Source organism: Triticum aestivum, chromosome 5D (genome assembly GCF_018294505.1).
Source record: "Triticum aestivum cultivar Chinese Spring chromosome 5D, IWGSC CS RefSeq v2.1, whole genome shotgun sequence".
Lineage (NCBI taxonomy): Eukaryota > Viridiplantae > Streptophyta > Magnoliopsida > Poales > Poaceae > Triticum > Triticum aestivum.
This window is the reverse complement of record NC_057808.1, coordinates 46,315,462-46,332,736: the sequence shown is the minus strand read 5'-3', so window position 1 is coordinate 46,332,736 and position 17,275 is coordinate 46,315,462. Positions and strand designations below refer to the sequence as shown.

At 48.2% G+C, this 17,275-nt stretch overlaps 1 protein-coding gene across 2 annotated transcripts; it reads right to left on the bottom strand.

Moving 5' to 3' along the window:
* Positions 1-12,778: 12,778 nt before the first annotated feature.
* Positions 12,779-17,275, bottom strand: LOC123119356 (uncharacterized). 2 transcript variants are annotated; one of them, XM_044539144.1, is made up of 7 exons: positions 17,055-17,275; positions 16,668-16,777; positions 14,906-15,288; positions 14,686-14,807; positions 14,476-14,615; positions 14,237-14,380; positions 12,779-14,120 (listed from the first exon to the last, which is right to left on the bottom strand). In XM_044539144.1, the coding sequence occupies exons 1-7, from the start codon at positions 17,101-17,103 to the stop codon at positions 13,752-13,754; spliced, it is 1,317 nt and encodes a 438-aa protein (XP_044395079.1). In that variant the 5' UTR covers positions 17,104-17,275; the 3' UTR covers positions 12,779-13,751. The 2 variants fall into 2 exon arrangements, 1 of the variants encoding a protein (XP_044395079.1); XR_006458620.1 differs by having other exon boundaries at positions 14,093-14,120; positions 14,471-14,615.

Genomic DNA, 17,275 nt, shown 5'->3' with positions numbered 1-17,275 from the left:
GGCGGCTTGGACGGAAGGCTTCGGCCTGGCGCGGCTTGGCTGGCGATCTCCCTCTCTGTAGCTGTAGCTCAGTGTTCTTCCTCCCCTGTCTCCTCCTTTCATCTGCTTCCTCCTCCTGTAATCCTTGAATTGTAGCTAAACCATGGTGATTGAGTGAAACTAGTAGTTGGTTCCTAACACTTGGTATTCAGAGCCATAGATCCTAGCCTCAAATTTCCAATCAAAATTTTTCTCCACCACTGCCTACAAACTGTTCGACAAAATGCCAAGCCACAAATTCGCCAGGTGGTCACCATCGAGTCGATTCGCCAGTTGTTCCATCGCTCCGGTGATGGATATGTGATCTGCGCGTACGAGCGGGTGGTTAACAGGATGTATGGCCTGGAGCCGTGGAGGCGTACGTCGAGTTCCCGTCTCGATGGACGGCGGCTCGAGCTCGAGATGCCCTGGATGGCCATGCTATCTGCGATGGCTGCTGCATCCTTGCCGTCGACCTCGTCCCGCTGGTCTACACCACCATCACCATGCCGGATGACGACGGGATGGCGCCCTCGTACTTCTACGACGACACTCCCTACGCGGAGTGGGCTGCAGCGTCGACCGCGGTTGAGCGCCATGATGGGGCGCCCGCTACATCCACCGACGACCTCCAACTCGAGGCGTCCATGGGCGCCATCAGCGCGACTCTGTCCGAGCTCACCGCGCCTACAACACCAACTCCGTCCGCGGCCACCAACAACGCCGTCCTGGAGCTAGTGTGAGTGACAAGGTGCTCGAAGTTGACACCAACGCCGCCGCTCCGACGCCCACCACCTGTTCGACAGGGTGCCCAAGCTGCGACACGCCCGAGGAGTCGGCGCTCACTTCGTCCACGACACTACCTTCATCCATGATCGTCGGCGACATCGCTCCTGAGCTTGCTGCACCTGTATGTGGCCTCTATCATAATACTGACAGAGACGACCCAATGGCATTGTGCCTAGTTCCCTGGAGTGCACCTACATCCTTCACAATGCCACATGAAGCCTCGCCAATGCCACTGCGTTGGCTGTTCCATGTCTTTGATCTGGATAACTTTGCAATCACTAAGTGTTCAACTGATTGCTTCGACTTCAGCGAGGACGTAGCTTCAGTTATTGAGCAAAAGGTACAGGTACTCCGACCTCTGCCATGGCCTTCCTTTTTCAGTGATCCGGCATGTATTAGCGACAATAGATCCTCGAGTGGTGACCGCAATATTTTACACGGGTGGTTCTTTCAAAATGATCTTCTCGAATCATGTCTAGCTACCACATCATCAATACGCCGCAGCTAATGGTGCTGATGGAAGAATTTGGGAGCCTACTGACGATTGCTTCAGCTGGTATACCCGTGCATCTATCAGTTGGTGAGAGCAGTACCATTCTTATTTACACTGCTAGATGGTTGCTACAGATATCTTCCAGTTCACTATTGCAAATGCCTTTAAGTGGATCTGCACCCAATTTTATTATGGCGATTTTTTCCGAGTGTGGCAGTGCTGAAGTGTGGATGGAGAGGACAGTTTGGCTTGCAAGATATTCTCCTACAGATTACCATTCCCCAAGCTTATATAGTTTGCTATTTTTGGGAAACATCTAACCATGGGGGACAAGGTTCTTATTGTTGTCCGCGATCTGAGCAGGATAAGTATTCTTGTACTGCAGTAGAAGTTGATCATGCTGCGAGATGGTGCTCTGTTGAATTGACATCCTGGTCATTGAAATGGAAACAGATCTATTTACTAGTATCAGAGGGAGTGACTTGGCCTTGCTAGGATAAAATTTTGTTGGTTCCTACAGTGATGCGAGTTACATTTGACAATCATCACAGTATAGTGGTGCTCCTGTGGATGATAGGAGAAGGAATTACCAGTTTGCAATACCTTGGAAAATTAAATAAGGAGTACCCCAGTTGCAAAGAGGCCCTGTTTGAGCAAGCTACACTCTATGATTCTGAATGTTTTGCATGGGTTCTAATGGACACTATTTGTGCCTATTCAGATATTGGAGGGAGTGGACATATCATTCACTGGTGTAAGTTGCTCGGTCAATCAAAAAAATTATTCTTCATGCTATTCTTACCAGGACCATTCTGTTGCACAAGATTACAATCAACTAGAGATGTTTCGCAAGTTGAATGAGTGGAAGGGCTTCCAAGTGGTTCTGCAACCAAAATTCTTCTGGACATATTCTCAGAAGTTATGAGCTCTTGGAGTTATTCTGTACTAGGTGCAAAACCTGGAATGTTGACGAGGTATAAATTCTCATGTGTTTTGAACTATTCTGGAGCAGAGCTACTGCATGATCGTTATATTCAAGTTTGGGTTAAATCCCTTTTTGCTGGACAACTTATTCAGTGTGCCTTTAAAATCAACCATTGGAGAATTGCTTGGATACTAGACTGGGATGTATATGAACATGCTGATATGAAATTGAGGGAATTATGGCTCACGAAAATGGGCCAGGAGATCTGCTATTGTATTGGTGATGTTACTGCTCGGTACTTGTCCTTTACACGATTCAGACCTACTGATGCATATTTTGGTGAGCATAAGATGCAAATTCTCGAAGGAATTGAGAAATGGTTGTCATATAATCAATATGTGCAGCCAACTGCTGAAATTTTTTAGGCTTCTCCTTGGCATGTGTTTTATGTTTCTGGAAGTTTCTTGCAAGTGAATGCTACAGGTTTAGCCCAACATTTGTTTCCTTGGGCTAACCTATAGGAAGGTGGCACTAGTGAGGCTGAAGCCATGGGCTTCTTGAAAATGCTTCTCCTGGGAAGAAAAATTCAGCTGACTACTTTATCTTCAGTGGTGCTATACTGTAGTGGTGGAAGTACTTCATTATATGCAGCTATTGAACTTCACGGAAGTGACCAATTTCCTTGGGTCATTGGTTTGTTGAGTTGCTGCATTACTAGTTCCATGTGTAAGGTGCGGTGGGTGATTCTTACCTGTACAAATTTAAGGACTGGAGGTGATCTGTGCAAGTGGAAGCAACTAATAATGTTCATGTTTGCTGCAAGGGGTTGCACTGTTCCGATTCTGGCATGTGATCCTGACAACTTTCTTATGAAAATAATGGTTGACTTCTCTGCTCCGGAACTGAATCAACGAGGTCATGCACTGATGCAATGGAAGATCCCATGGTTACAAAGAACAGATCGAAGAGCGCTCTCCTGTGATCTATTGCTTGAAGATTGAGATCAGAAGCTCAGTTGTCCGTACCATTTCTCTGCTGCACTTGCCCTGGGACCCTGGTGGTCTTACTCGTCGACGGCTTGGGATCAAGCCAAACTTCATGGGGATCGTTCAGTTGGTGCGAGGATGGTGGATTTTTGTTGTGCTGATATATTGTTGTAGCCACTACTTCGACGGTGCATTATACGTTGACCAAGTCTGTTCCGACCAAGACTACCACCTCCATGTCTTTGTCGACCAAGTTCCTGTTGGTCATGGCGACGACTACATTGTCACAAGATTGAGTCAGTGGCCTACAATTGGTCAACAAGGTGCTTTGTGTCTAATTCTGGTTCCTGATGTGCTCATGTTACAAGACCTACAACTGGCTTGGGATCCAGATGAGAAGGTCCTTGATTGGGTTCAGTTTGGAATGCAAGTTCCTTGGGATCCCGGTGGTTCAACATGGAGTCAGGCTTGAGGGCAAGCCGAAACTTTTTTTTTTTGAGGCTGAACACACGCTTTATTCATCAACTCAAAATCTGAGGAATACAATTGATATTAGGCCGGTCTAGGAGCCACAGGTGGCGACCTACCGGAAGACTAAGCGCATGTCTAGCGAGGCTATGTGCCTCGATATTCGAGGTTCTTCCTTCGAAGATGAAGGAACAGTGCTGCACCTCTGGAACCATCATATTGATCTCGCGAATAATATGTCCATGTTTCCCACCATTGCCATCTCTGATGTTCATTACCACCTCCTTGCAATCTGATCCAATGATCAAAAGTTCCTGTCCGAGGTCAGCCGCTAAGGCCAAAGCTTCCCGGCATGCAATGGCCTCAAGCATTGTTGGATCGCTGATTCCTGGGAAGACTCTGGCAGAAGCTCCCAGGTAACCTCCAACGCTATTCCTGCACACAACTCCCACTGCACCACGGTTGCCCGCATTAGACACGGCTCCGTCGACTTTCAGTTTTGCAAAGCCCGCGGGCGGAGCCTCCCATCGGGGTGCAGTCGCCTGTGCAACACGGCTCCCCTGTGAACCTGACGCTGGTTTGCATGAAGTTATTTCTGCAATGAACCTGTTAATGAAGGCATGAGTGCTAGCTGGGCTCTGAAAGTCGTGCTCGTGTATTGCCTTTCGTCTGGCATGCCAAATGGCCCATAGAATAACGAGACCTCGAACAAAAACTTCATGCGGAAGAGCTTCCATAACAGTGAAGATCCACCGTTTAGCGTCTGGTTCGGTGGCTGAGCTTACTGCATCTAAGAGATCAGCGGCCTCCATTGCCCAAACACATCTAGCCAATGTACACTCCATTAAAGCATGTTTCCAGGAATCCTCCACGCCGCATAGTACACATGATTTGGAGGTTGCCATGTTCCTGTGCTGTAGTACGTCCGCCGACGGGATAGACTGCTGGGCTAGTCGTCATAAAAATATTTTTAGTTTGGAGGGGACTTGAGTCTTCCACAAACTGCACCATGCTTTCTGCTCTCCATCAGTGTTAGAGGCCTCCCCCCTTCCTTCCAGCCAAGCCTCCCGACTTAATTTGGTCGAAACCAGCATCCTGTAAGCGGACCTAACGGAGAAAACTCCCTTGCTGTCGTTGCTCCAAGCCCAGAAATCATTAACTGGTCGGTTGCAAATGGGAATTGATAGTATAGCGTCCGCATCGAACTTAATAAAAGTCTGATGGATCAATTCTCTGTTCCAGTCTCCTGTAGCATGCGAAATAAGCTCATGCACGAGCTGCGGTGGGTTCTGTTGTAAACTTGTGATGGGCCTCATGTTCCGTTCACGTGGCAGCCAGTTGTCTCGCCATATATGTGTAGTAGCTCCATTGCCTATCCTTCTGATTAGTCCTTGGGCAAGAACGTCTTTCCCTTCCACAATTGCCCTCCACACTTGGGATGGAGCGCTTCCAACTTCAGCTTGTAAAAAATCAGTTTGAGGGAAATACTTAGCTTTTAAAATTCTTGCACTAAGGGAGTTTGGGTCCATTAATATCCTCCATGCTTGACGGGCTAGCAAGGCAAGATTAAAAAGCTCAATGTCTCTGAAACCAAGACCTCCCAAGTGTTTAGGTTGAGTCATGATATCCCAAGCTACCCAACACACCTTGTGTTTCCCCGCCTTACTTCCCCACCAAAACTGTCGGATAAGTGATATGAAGACATAGGCCCGTAGGAAGTTTGAAGCATGACATTGAGTACACCGGCACAGCTTGGGCAACAGACTTGATGAGGACCTCTTTTACACCCGCCGACAATAGCTTCTCCATCCATCCTTTCACCTTACTCCATACTCTGTCCTTGAGGTATTTAAAAGCTCCATTTTTGGACGTGCCTACATCACTAGGCAATCCCAAATATTTATCTGATATTGACTCATTAGGAACCTCCAGAATATGTTTTATTTCATCCCTCAAAGTGACTGGACATCCCTTGCTGAAGAAGATAGAAGACTTCGACAAGTTTATTCTCTGTCCAGAGGCACTGCAATATCTATCCAAACAAGAGGACAACTCATTCGCTCCATCGCCATGAGCTTTGAAGAACAGCAGGCTGTTATCTGCGAAGAGCAAATGGCTAACAGACGGGGCTGTTTGGGCCACTTGAATGCCACTGAGGTGCCATGACTGGTTATTTTTTAAGAGGCACGAAAGGCCCTCCGCTGCCAACAAAAACAGGTAAGGAGAAATAGGGTCCCCCTGACGGATCCCACGGGTAGGTTTAAAACTCTCCAATCTGTTACCATTAAACATAACTGAGAAGTTAACTGAGCTTACCATACCCATGATCATGCTTATCCAAGTTGGTGCAAAACCCAACTTGTCCATAATTGCCTTCAGATAAGTCCACTCAACCCGGTCATAGGCCTCCAACTACAAAAGGCACACGGGTGCCCACAGAAGAGGCGGCTTGGACGGAAGGCTTTGGCCTGGCGCGGCTTGGCTGGCGATCTCCCTCTCTGTAGCTCGTGTTCTTCCTCCCCTGTCTCCTCCTTTCATCTGCTTCCTCCTCCTGTAATCCTCGAATTGTAGCTAAACCATGGTGATTGAGTGAATAGTAGTTGGTTCCTAACATTATCCTGTGGAACTCTCCCGTGATTTAGATTGACCCAGTAACCGCGTTTTGCTTTGCTTGATTGCAGACTGTTGACCAATCATGCCAACAGTGGTCTGCTGCACAGAAAAATACCTGCCGTGTTACTGGTCAATCCTTGCACTCTGAGCTGATGAGGAAGCCAAGTTATCAGCTGCTGTTAATGGCGTGCCTGATAAGCTGCTGGAATGCTTCATGGCCACTGATGAGTTCCTGCTCCTGCTCGACCGTCTGCCGAAATCTCCAGAGGCGCTGGACATGATGTGTGAAAAGGCTGTGGAATTGGTTAATATCGTCATGGAGGAAGATGAGGGTGGAATGGTGACCTCTCAGGGCATCCACTCTGCCATTTCCTTGATCTTCATCATTACTGAGAGGGATGCGGGTAAGCCGAAGGTGAAGAATGTGGAGGATTTCAAGGAGTGGCTGCGGGAGCTTTCGTTGAAGAGAATACTGGTGCAGATGATGCTTCATGTGGAAGAAATAATCAAGACTCTGTCAAAGATATTTCCAGCTCCAGTGACGCAGTTACAGAACCAGTAGTAATCCAGTGGAAGCCGTCTCCGGCCACATGAATAGACAAGTCTTACACTGTTTTTCTGTATAGTTGTTTGTGTATGTGTTCCAGACAGCTTTTTACTGCTGTTTGCTTACATTTTGGTAGTGGTTTCATTTGTTGACCGTGACGACGTAGAGGAACTTGTTCTTACTGCCTCGTGAGAAATATACCTTGTCATTCTGTGCATCCTACAGATAAGTGAATCATCTAGCTACCCTATGTAGACATCTAATTTTTTTTCCCTAGTAATGAACATGGATTTTTTTGACCTGATTGTAGTATACTTTTGAACAATGCTTGTTTGTTGAAGTATATTTCCTTCGTGAGTGCTGCAACTAGGGAGAGCCAATGCAATGCAGTCTGTTGGGTCCAAGATCTACTCCATCTCGGATTTTTAGTTTTTTTTTCATTGAAACTTGTTTTGGAAAGTTGAAATGCTGGGGCTGACAGGCTACGTCTAGCTTCCCTTGGTTTTTGGTTAAGAAAATATTTAAGTTTTGTACCATATGAGCGAATAGAACTAGGTATCTATGTTGGTAAAAAAGGTTGTATACCAACTAGTGCAAAGTCATTGTATATCTTTTCTTTCTGAAATCCTCTTCTTAGTTTGTAAAAGTGGGGTTTAAATTGATGAAAGACTTCTGAAAGCTGATGGCCTATTTCAGAAAACCCCCAAGATTGTGAAAGCTGATGGTCTAACAAAAGGCAGCAGCAAGCATGATGCAACATTTTCCAAAAGCATGATGCCTAAACAACAGGATCAATATCATCCTAATTTATCAAAGAAATTGGCAAACTAATCGTCTTAGTCAGCTGTGAAGCAACGGAAAATGTCTGTAATTGCATACCCAACTTATAACTCAAGTTTCACCAGCACTGAATCTCTCTGCAAAACGCTCCCAAAACCACATTCTTCCATTCCATCTAGAAACCCCAGAGCATAAAAACAAAAATAAGACATGAACAGCATTTCAATCTAACAGTACATTTATAGAATCAAGGAAATTCACTTAGCCACAGTCCATGGACACGGCGCACTCAAAGATGACCTAAATAAGACAGCTGAAGAAATTAATTTAATTAGTTTCACTTACCCACGGTCGACAGGGAGCACTCAAAGATTTCAGTCAGAGATCAGTTTTTCCAAACTTAACAAGCAAAGGAAAAACGAGGTTCTAAGAAACGAGCTCCCGGCTGATAATCCTGTGGCGCTCGCCAACCTGAACAACTTGGATGGTCCAGTGAAAATGGACGTGGCTGTCACGACTGACGATGGCCCCGTGAGCATGAGATCCAAGGAGGCCCACCTGGCAGAGGCGGGGGCTGATGAAGACCCAAGTGCAGTCGAGTAGGTGTGCGTGTGGTGGTTGGGTTGGCGTGCTTAAGTACAGCCGCGTGTGGCTGGTGTGGGTATCGTGTATTACTTGGCTGAAACGAATCGGAGCAGAGCTGCCCTCTCTCCAAGTTATCTCCTCCTTCCACTTTCCCCTTTCTTCCTCCTACCAACTCCGATCCCCTCCTTCTCGATCTCCTCTGCCGATCAGGCACGTTACAATCTGGTATCAGAGGTCGGTCGTCCTGGAGACGGTGTATCCGAAACCGCGCTACAGCACCAAGCAAGCTCTCAAGACGGCGGCGATGGAGGAGCAGTTGGCGGCGCTAATCCAGTCCGTCAACGCCAGTCGGACGGCGACGGAGGCGCGATTGGAGGCGATCCAGACCTCCCTGGAGTTGTGGCGGCCTGCGGTGACTCACATCCAGCAGCAAGTGGATGAGTTACGCGCCCAGGTCGGGCGCATCGCGCTTCATCCTGTCCTGGCGGCGCCCTCGAAGTCAGATCTGGGCTGTGCCGGCGACGCGGTGGTGCACGAGACGAACCACGGGCCAGATGGCCACGGCGCGGGCGACATCACCGGGGGACGGGCACACAGGGTGGTCACCACCCAGTTGCCCCCTCCGGTCAAGAGTACGTCTCTGACCGATCCCGATCCCCTTTCCCATTCTCTTGCTCTGAGCCCGCCCGAACTGGTCAAGGATTTTGAGCCCCGTACACCGCATGCTACCCAGTCTAGCTGGTCACTTCCAAAACTGGATTTCCCGTCCTTCGATGGGGATAACCCACAGTTTTGGAAAACCCGATGTGAGAAATATTTTGATGTCTATAGTGTTCCACCTTAATTATGGGTTCAGGTAGCTACCTTGCATTTCTCTGGGAACGCTGCTAGATGGTTGCAGTTGCATGAGTCGAGGGGAACGACCATGACTTGGGGAGAGTTGTGTACAACACTGTGTGGGAAATTCGCTCGGGAACAGTATCAGGTTCATCTTCGTCAGTTTCGCACTCTGAAACAGATGACCACAGTGCATGCATACATGCTGCAGTTCGAGGAACATATGCATCAACTTCTAGCACACAATCCTGCATTTGATCATGTCTTCTTTACCACGCAATTCCTTGAAGGGCTCAAGCAAGAGATTAGAGTAGGTGTTCTGTTACATCAACCCAAGGACTTGGACTCCGCATTTTCCTTGGCATCTTTGCAGGAAGAATTGGTGGAAGCTCTCCCTCACCGTGAGGTCAGACGGCAAGAGGTACAGCAGCCACGTCCCGTCCGGCCCTTGCTGGCGCTCGGGGCCCCGCTGGTGCGACCCCCTCTTCCTGGGCCACCTGCGGCTGCAGAAGATCGCCGCGGCATCGACGCGGCACACGCACAGGAACACGGCGTTCATGGAGACGACCGGGTAGCAGCACTACGAAACTACAGGCGTGCTCGCGGTTTGTGCTTCAAGTGCGGTGAGCGTTGGGGGCAAGGCCATCAATGTGCCCCAACAGTTCAGCTACACATCGTCGAAGAGCTGCTTGACTTATTGCAAGCAGACTATCCGGATCCTGCTGATCCAGAAGCTGTAGAGGAGGAAGAGGTTCTCATGTCTATTTCCAAAGTCGCAACTATGGGGCAGACAACACCACACACTGTCAGGCTATTGGGCAGGATTGCTGGCAAGGAAATACTTATTCTGGTTGATTCTGGTAATTCACACAGTTTCATCAGCGAGGAAGTGGCGAGTCGTCTGTCTGATAAGGTGCAACCGATGACCCAGATCTCTGTAAAAATTGCCAATGGAGGTCTACTCTCTTGTTCAGCCATGATACCAGCCTGTACTTGGCAGACACAAGGGTTTGAGTTCAAGACTGACATGAGGGTTCTGCAACTGGGATGTTACGATATGGTGGTCGGCATGGATTGGCTCCAGCAATGTGGGCCGATGTGGGTGGACTGGAAGCAGAAAATCTTGCAGTTCTGGCACAACAACGAATTGATAGAGCTGCGGGGGGTAGTCCCTACAACAACCAAGGTAGCTCAAGTGTCAGCCGAGCAACTGAGTGCTATGGAAGAAGGAGAGGAAATTGCACACATCATCCTCCTGCGCACAGTCGAGCAAGCTACAACGGGGGACAGTCAGGAGCAGGCACCGGCTCCAATAATGGAGTTAATAGAAGAGTTCTCTCAAGTATTTGCAGAACCAACTGGATTGCCACAACACAAGCCGTGGGATCACGGCATTCCCCTGATTCCGGGAGCCAAGCCAGTGAACATCCGAGCGTACCGCTACACTCCAGAACAGAAAACGGAGATTGAAGCGCAAGTCCAAGAGATGCTGAAGGCAGGACTGATTGTGCCAAGTGTCAGCCCCTTCTCGTCGCCAGTGCTGTTAGTCAAGAAGAAAGATCAGACTTGGAGGTTCTGCGTGGACTTTCGACACTTGAACGCAATCACCCTCAAGCGTGCCTACCCCCTGCCCATTATCGAGGAGCTTCTAGATGAACTTGCCGGCTCGGCTTGGTTCTCCAAATTGGACCTTCGAGCAGGATACCACCAGATCAGGTTGCTGGAGGAAGATGAGATGAAGACAGCATTTACAACACACCAGGGACATTTCCAGTTTCGGGTCTTGCCATACGGGGTAACAGGAGGCCCGCCGACATTCCAGGGAGCGATGAACATTTTGATGCATCCACTCCTAAGGCACGGGGTGCTCGTATTCATGGATGATATCCTAGTGCATACCAAAACCATGTCGGAACATTTGGTATTGCTGAGACAAGTGCTCCAGCGCCTGCAAGAGCACGACTTAAGAGTCAAGCTTTCCAAATGCGCGTTTGCGCAACAAGAAATCAGCTACTTAGGGCACAAGATCAATAAGGATGGTGTGGCAACATTGGATGAGCACATCCAGGCTGTTCGGACATGGGAGCAACCAACCACAGTCAAGCAATTGCGTGGGTTCTTGGGCTTAGCCGGGTACTACAGAAAATTTGTCCGCAACTTTGGTATTCTCGCAAGGCCTCTCAACGACCTCCTCCGGAAGAATACCCTATTTGTCTGGACACCTACAACTGAAGCAACATTTCAAGCCCTCAAATGTGCGCTGATCGAGGCCCCCGTACTGGCTCTTCCGGATTTCAGCAAGCAATTCGTGATCGAGACAGATGCCAGTGCTACACGGATCGGCGCGGTGTTAATGCAAAACTGGCACCCGGTCGCCTACCTCAGCAGGGCTCTAGCTCCCCGGAACTTGGGTTTGTCGGCGTATGAGAAGGAGTGCCTCGCGCTACTAATGGCAGTGAATCACTGGCGACCGTACTTGCAACATTCCGAGTTTCTGATTGAGACAGATCAGCGCAGTCTCCTGAACCTGACGGATCAGAGATTGAACATGCCTATTCAGCAGCGAGCGTTCACCAAGCTTGTCGGGCACCAATTTCGAATCCAGTATAAGGCAGGCACATCGAACAGAGCGGCTGATGCGCTGTCTCGACGTGTGGCAGACCCATAGGCAGAACTTGCGGCCATCTCGGTGTGCCGACCAGTGTGGCTGGACACGATCCTTCAGAGCTACAAGGATGACCGAACAGTGCAGCAGCGACTCGCCCGGTTGGCTCTAGATCCGCTGGCTGATGAAGGGTTTTCTCTACAGGAAGGAGTTCTCCGGTTCCAGGGAAGAATTTGGATCGGGCAAGCCCCTGAAATTCAAGAGGCCTTGGTAAGAGCTCTCCATGACAGTGCCACAGGAGGTCATTCGGGGTTCCACGTCACGTACCACCATGTGCGTCGCTTGTTTGCTTGGAAAGGACTGAAAGACACAGTCAAGAGTTTTGTTCGTTCCTGTTTGACATGCCAGCAAGCCAAGACAGAACGGGTGTCTCCGGCAGGACTCCTACAACCACTTCCAATTCCCAAGAGGCCATGGGCAGTCATTTCTCTGGACTTCATCGAAGGGCTGCCCCGTTCAGGAGGGTATAACGTCATCCTGGTTGTCGTCGATAAATACTCCAAGTATGCTCACTTTGTTCCGCTAAAGCACCTGTATACTGCCTTCTCGGTTGCCACAACATTCATGCAACACATCTTTTGCCTCCACGGCCTACCACTGGCGATCATAGCCGACCGAGACCGGATCTTCACCAGTGCGCTATCGCAAGAATTGTTCAAACTGTCCAAAGCAGAGTTGAGGCTGAGCTCTTCTTATCACCCTCAGACGGATGGCCAAACGGAGAGAGTGAACCAATGTTTGGAAACATATCTCCGATGCTCAGTTCACTCCTGCCCGAAAAACTGGTACAAGTGGCTCTTTCTCGCTGAATACTAGTACAACACGACATTCCATTCAGCCTTGGGACGCACACCATTTGAGGTCATCTATGGGACGCATCCGAGGGAATCAGGTGTAACTCAAGTGGACAAATGCACGGTGCCAGACCTTGCTGCATGGCTCCGCGAGCGGGAGGTGATGCAAGACCTGTTACAGCAACACCTCAAGCACGCCCAAGACCGCATGAAGCGTCAGGCGGACAAGCACCGCACGGATCGGGAATTCCAAGTGGGCGACTGGGTATTTCTCAAGTTGCAACCATTTATCCAGACCTCGGTGGCGCAGTGACCTTACCAGAAATTGGCATTCAGATACTACGGGCCTTACAAGATTGAAGCACGAGTGGGAAAGGTGGCGTACAGGCTTCTTCTTCCAGAAACCAGCAGAATACACCCCGTGGTCCACGTATCGCAGCTCAAGAAGGCAGTTGGAGTGGATGTGCCAGTATCAAGTGAGTTACCTCCTCCTGATGATGTTTTGCAGGCAGCGCAAGAACCTCTCCGCGTCCTCGACAGTAGGGAGGTGAGCAGCAACGGCGTCCGCACTCAGCACGTCCGTGTCCAGTGGAGGGACTGGCCGCCCTCACTCGCGACCTGGGAGAACCTGGAGGCGCTGCAGCGGCGTTTTCCAACGTCACTGGCTTGGGGACAAGCCGGATTCCAAGGGGGGAGAATGTCACGACTGACGGTGGCCCCAAGAGCATGAGATCCAAGGAGGCCCACCTGGCAGAGGCAGGGCCTGATGAAGACCCAAGTGCAGTCGAGTAGGTGTGCGTGTGGTGGTTGGGTTGGCGTGTTTAGGTACAGCCGCGTGTGGCTGGTGTGGGTATCGTGTATTACTTGGCTGAAATGAATCGGAGCAGAGCTGCCCTCTCTCCAAGTTATCTCCTCCTTCCACTTTCCCCTTTCTTCCTCCTACCAACTCCGATCCCCTCCTTCTCGATCTCCTCTGCCGATCAGGCACGTTACAGTGGCGACTGCCAACCTGCGGTCGCTCGTTGAACCAGTTCAATTCAGACACCTTGGACCAAGCAAACAATTACGAAGATGTCCAGAGTTATATGAGAGGTCATCAAACTTTAAGCGATTGCATTAAGGTATTGCAGAGCTAAACACTGCACATAATGGTGCGCCAAGAAACAACGCGCATCCCAGTATATTCAGATTACAGAACTTAGACCGTTCAAACACATGATAAATCAATGATAAACATTGCAGAGTTGAACATCACGGCGAAGGCTGCGTGCAAGGCTCCACCACATCTAGCTGAACTGTAGAGGGAACTTTCCCCCTGATGTATCTTTCGATTAGCAAGGCTGCTTTATGGGCTTCCATGGGTCTGATCAAGCAGGAGCATTTAGCAGATCGATCATCAGAACACCTGAAACTGTCATTGGTGGTGCTCAATGTAAGGCACTCGAGTGATGCTGAATTTTCCAGAATATGGGACGTCAACTCAACCACGCTCTTTGAACAGGGGAACCTACAGATGCTCACTCTCCGGAGCTTGTCATGGCGGTATCCTGGGATCTGCCTTAGATGAGAGGGGTCTTCAGAAAGCAATTCTTCTATGGATTGTTGTAGCTGTATCGGTACCTGGAGATAAAAATAATGTTTTAAATACTTGAATTAATGATTTGGCCACCAAAACTTGTTATATTTGTAGAATGGGTGCATCCAAAAATAGATTTGCATGGTGAACAGTGACTTACGCGCAGTTTGAATGTCTCCAAGGACGGAGCAGCACCAAGAAAATAAACCAGAGAAAGACAATCGCAAGACCCATTAATATAAATGCTCAAGTATTTCAGATAGAGGAACTTGGAAGGCGAGAGCGTCAGTGTTGTATTGACCACCTGCATAAAGATACCACATGTTAATAACACTCCAAATTATCACTACTGCTCTATGCATAATAATCAGTCACAAAAGGTTTTGGAATATACCTCACCCATGAATATATGCTAAGAGTTTCAAGATTCGGCGCAATGGACGGAAGCTCATCAAGTGCATATCTGAGGAAGGGGTAACATAGCACGTCTAATTTCTTCAATCGCAATGACTCGCCAAGTAAGAACTCAACACGGTCACCTATAAAGTGAAAACTGTTAATATTTGGAGCTTTGTTCTCTATCGTCTGCAGTCTGTGGCATTCTAACACCTGCAGGTAGCTGAGTCGCTGCAGCCGGGAAGGTATCTTTAGGTAGGTTATCTGGTAGCATCTCCTGAGTTTCAACTGCTCCAACACAACACAGCTGGGAAGAAGGCACCCTAAATGGAGCCCTGTAATTCGCACACAGTCAAGATGCAACACTGTCAGATTTCCCAAACAACCAAGGCTAACTGTAGGATGGAAGACACAGTTAACAAGGTGAAGATACCAGATCGAGCTTCCATTCCCATTGGATAGAACTGGGCATGGGAAGTTGACTGGCTCATTCTCAGGCATCACAAGGGTGAGTTTTTCAATGCCCGGTGTAACCACTTTTTGAAGCCACCTATGGAGATATTCATAGCCCTTGAGCTTGTCGCAACAGGAGCAATCAATCTCGAATGTCTTCACGCCAATGCCTGAGTGTTTTTCCAAAACCTGATCAACTTTGCGGGTGAAATACATGCCATCCCGTGATAGGCCTATTGTTTTACTATTAAATATGAGGTTGGGATAGTAGCATCTCCAGGAACGTCGAAAGGCACGAGACACACAGGCAGCACGGGCAGCATCTCGCGGTGTCATTAGTGAATGTATATGACACCAAATGTCCTGCACGCACAAGAATGGGAGAAGAGTTAACACATTAGAATTGTAAAATCAAATGTTTAGCCTCATCGGTGCGAAGGGCGGTGTGTAGCAGCATTCTACAAAACTTTCTCCCTAGGAGTGTTATAATTCACTAGGACATATGCCCGTGCGTTGCAACGGGAATGATAAATTGGCGTGCATCTGCAAGCACAACACCTCGTGCTTCGGTCTGAAGAAACAGCTAATTGCCCCATACTTAAAAACTCCCACCGACGCAGTACAACATCCGGACGGTGCCACCGCCAGCAGGCAGGCGCACGAATCGAGGTTTATAAAAATTGTGGGGGTCATGTTACTCTCTTTGCAAGGTATTATTAGACTGGTGGACCACTTGGTCTCAGCCGCACAATGATCACAAAATGAGTCTTAGTGCCAATGGTAAGGACATCTCCAATGCGAGGTAAAGATAACACATATTTTGCCCTTATATAGTTTTGGACCATAACGCAATCGTTCGGACCGAAATGCCTCAGACATTTTTAGGACTCCCATACTATCCCTTGTTTGTCCGCTCGGCCGACCATGTTTTATCGTCTCGGTATTCCACTATCTTTTCATCAACATGGTCTCTTGACGTGGTGGTAAGGCATGTGCTATCTCCTGGTCTCATCTCGTCTCGGTATTCTAGTCTTTTCATCAACATGGTCTCTTGGCGTTCATCAACATGGTCTCTTGGTGTGGTGGTAAGGCATGTGCTATCTCCTGTGCTGGCCGTGTGGATTCGATTGCCTGATCTTTTCTTTTTCTGCCGGACACTTTTTGACGTACCAAAAAACGATCAGAGGATGACCGTTTGACGTACGAAAAACGATTTGATGGTGGACGAAAATCACAGACGAAAATTAAAGGAGGAAGAAGCAATAGCCCTTTATTATTAATTAGGTAAAGAATAATATCAGTTGATATGCATTTGTGTAAATCAAGATGCAGGGAGGATATTTTATCGCAGAACAACATGCTATCATGCATCAATGTAACAGAGAAACGCATCAAAACACAGAAATTATGCATAGGTCCCCTTCTTCCTATGGAGATATTTGGAAAATTGGAATGCTTGTTGATTTGAAAAGTATCGAGGAAGAACCTTAATAAAATACAAATGCGACTTGCGACTGCTGGTAAGGTAACAAGATAGAATAACAAGGGGGTAGACTAGTGAGCAGTGACAGACAGATTTAGTTTACTGGAACAGTTTTAGTTGGGATAGAACAGAACTAGTAATGCAGCAGGGCTGCAGGAGATTGCAGCAGAAAAATTAGTTAAATATCAGTTAGCTACCAATAGGTTGTAACCCAATTTGTGCAGCATATGTCTATTATCCAAAGGAATCCATGATGTACCTCTGGAAGTACGGTCCCTGAATACTCCCTTATCTTGCCATCGTGATAATTATCATCATCTTCTTGGCAAGGTGGCCCGTTTCTTATGGCCAATGAAGAAGTCGACCCACCTGCAACAGAAAATTGTTATGGTAATAAGTATATAAAGGCAATAATGGTGTTGTTCCTCATCTGTAGCGCATTCGCCCTAAATTCCAAACCAAATCACACACACATATATGTTTTTAATAACAAATGTGATCTTTGGGGGCTAAAAAAGATGCGACATGTGAGTAAAAGTGAGCCTTTTATTCCAGCTTATACATACATACATACATACATACATCGATCTAAAAGGGCACCAATTTACCATCTTCACAACTATATATAGGATGAGAGTCGGTTTACCACGGATCTGGATTTGGCGTTCCGGCTGCATGAGATGCAGCTGCCCCATGGCACCACTGATATGAGCAATCAAGGGCACCAAAAGGAGTCGAGCTCCGCTGTTTTTCCTCTTATTATTATTCTTCTTTCTCCCCGTCGATCTCTCTATCTACCTCTGGTCCTCTGCTGACGCGGATATCGCGCTGACCTTCGCCCTCTGGAGACCCGGGATCGGACGAATC

Coding starts and splice junctions, on each gene's coding strand:
- LOC123119356 (XM_044539144.1), bottom strand. CDS start 17,103: ATGGGGCAGCTGCATCTCATGCAGCCGGAACGCCAAATCCAGATCCGT. Junction 14,616..14,685: donor AGCGACTCAGCTACCTGCAG/GTGTTAGAATGC, acceptor TTCACTTTATAG/GTGACCGTGTTGAGTTCTTA. Junction 14,381..14,475: donor CTCTTAGCATATATTCATGG/GTGAGGTATATT, acceptor ATCTTTATGCAG/GTGGTCAATACAACACTGAC.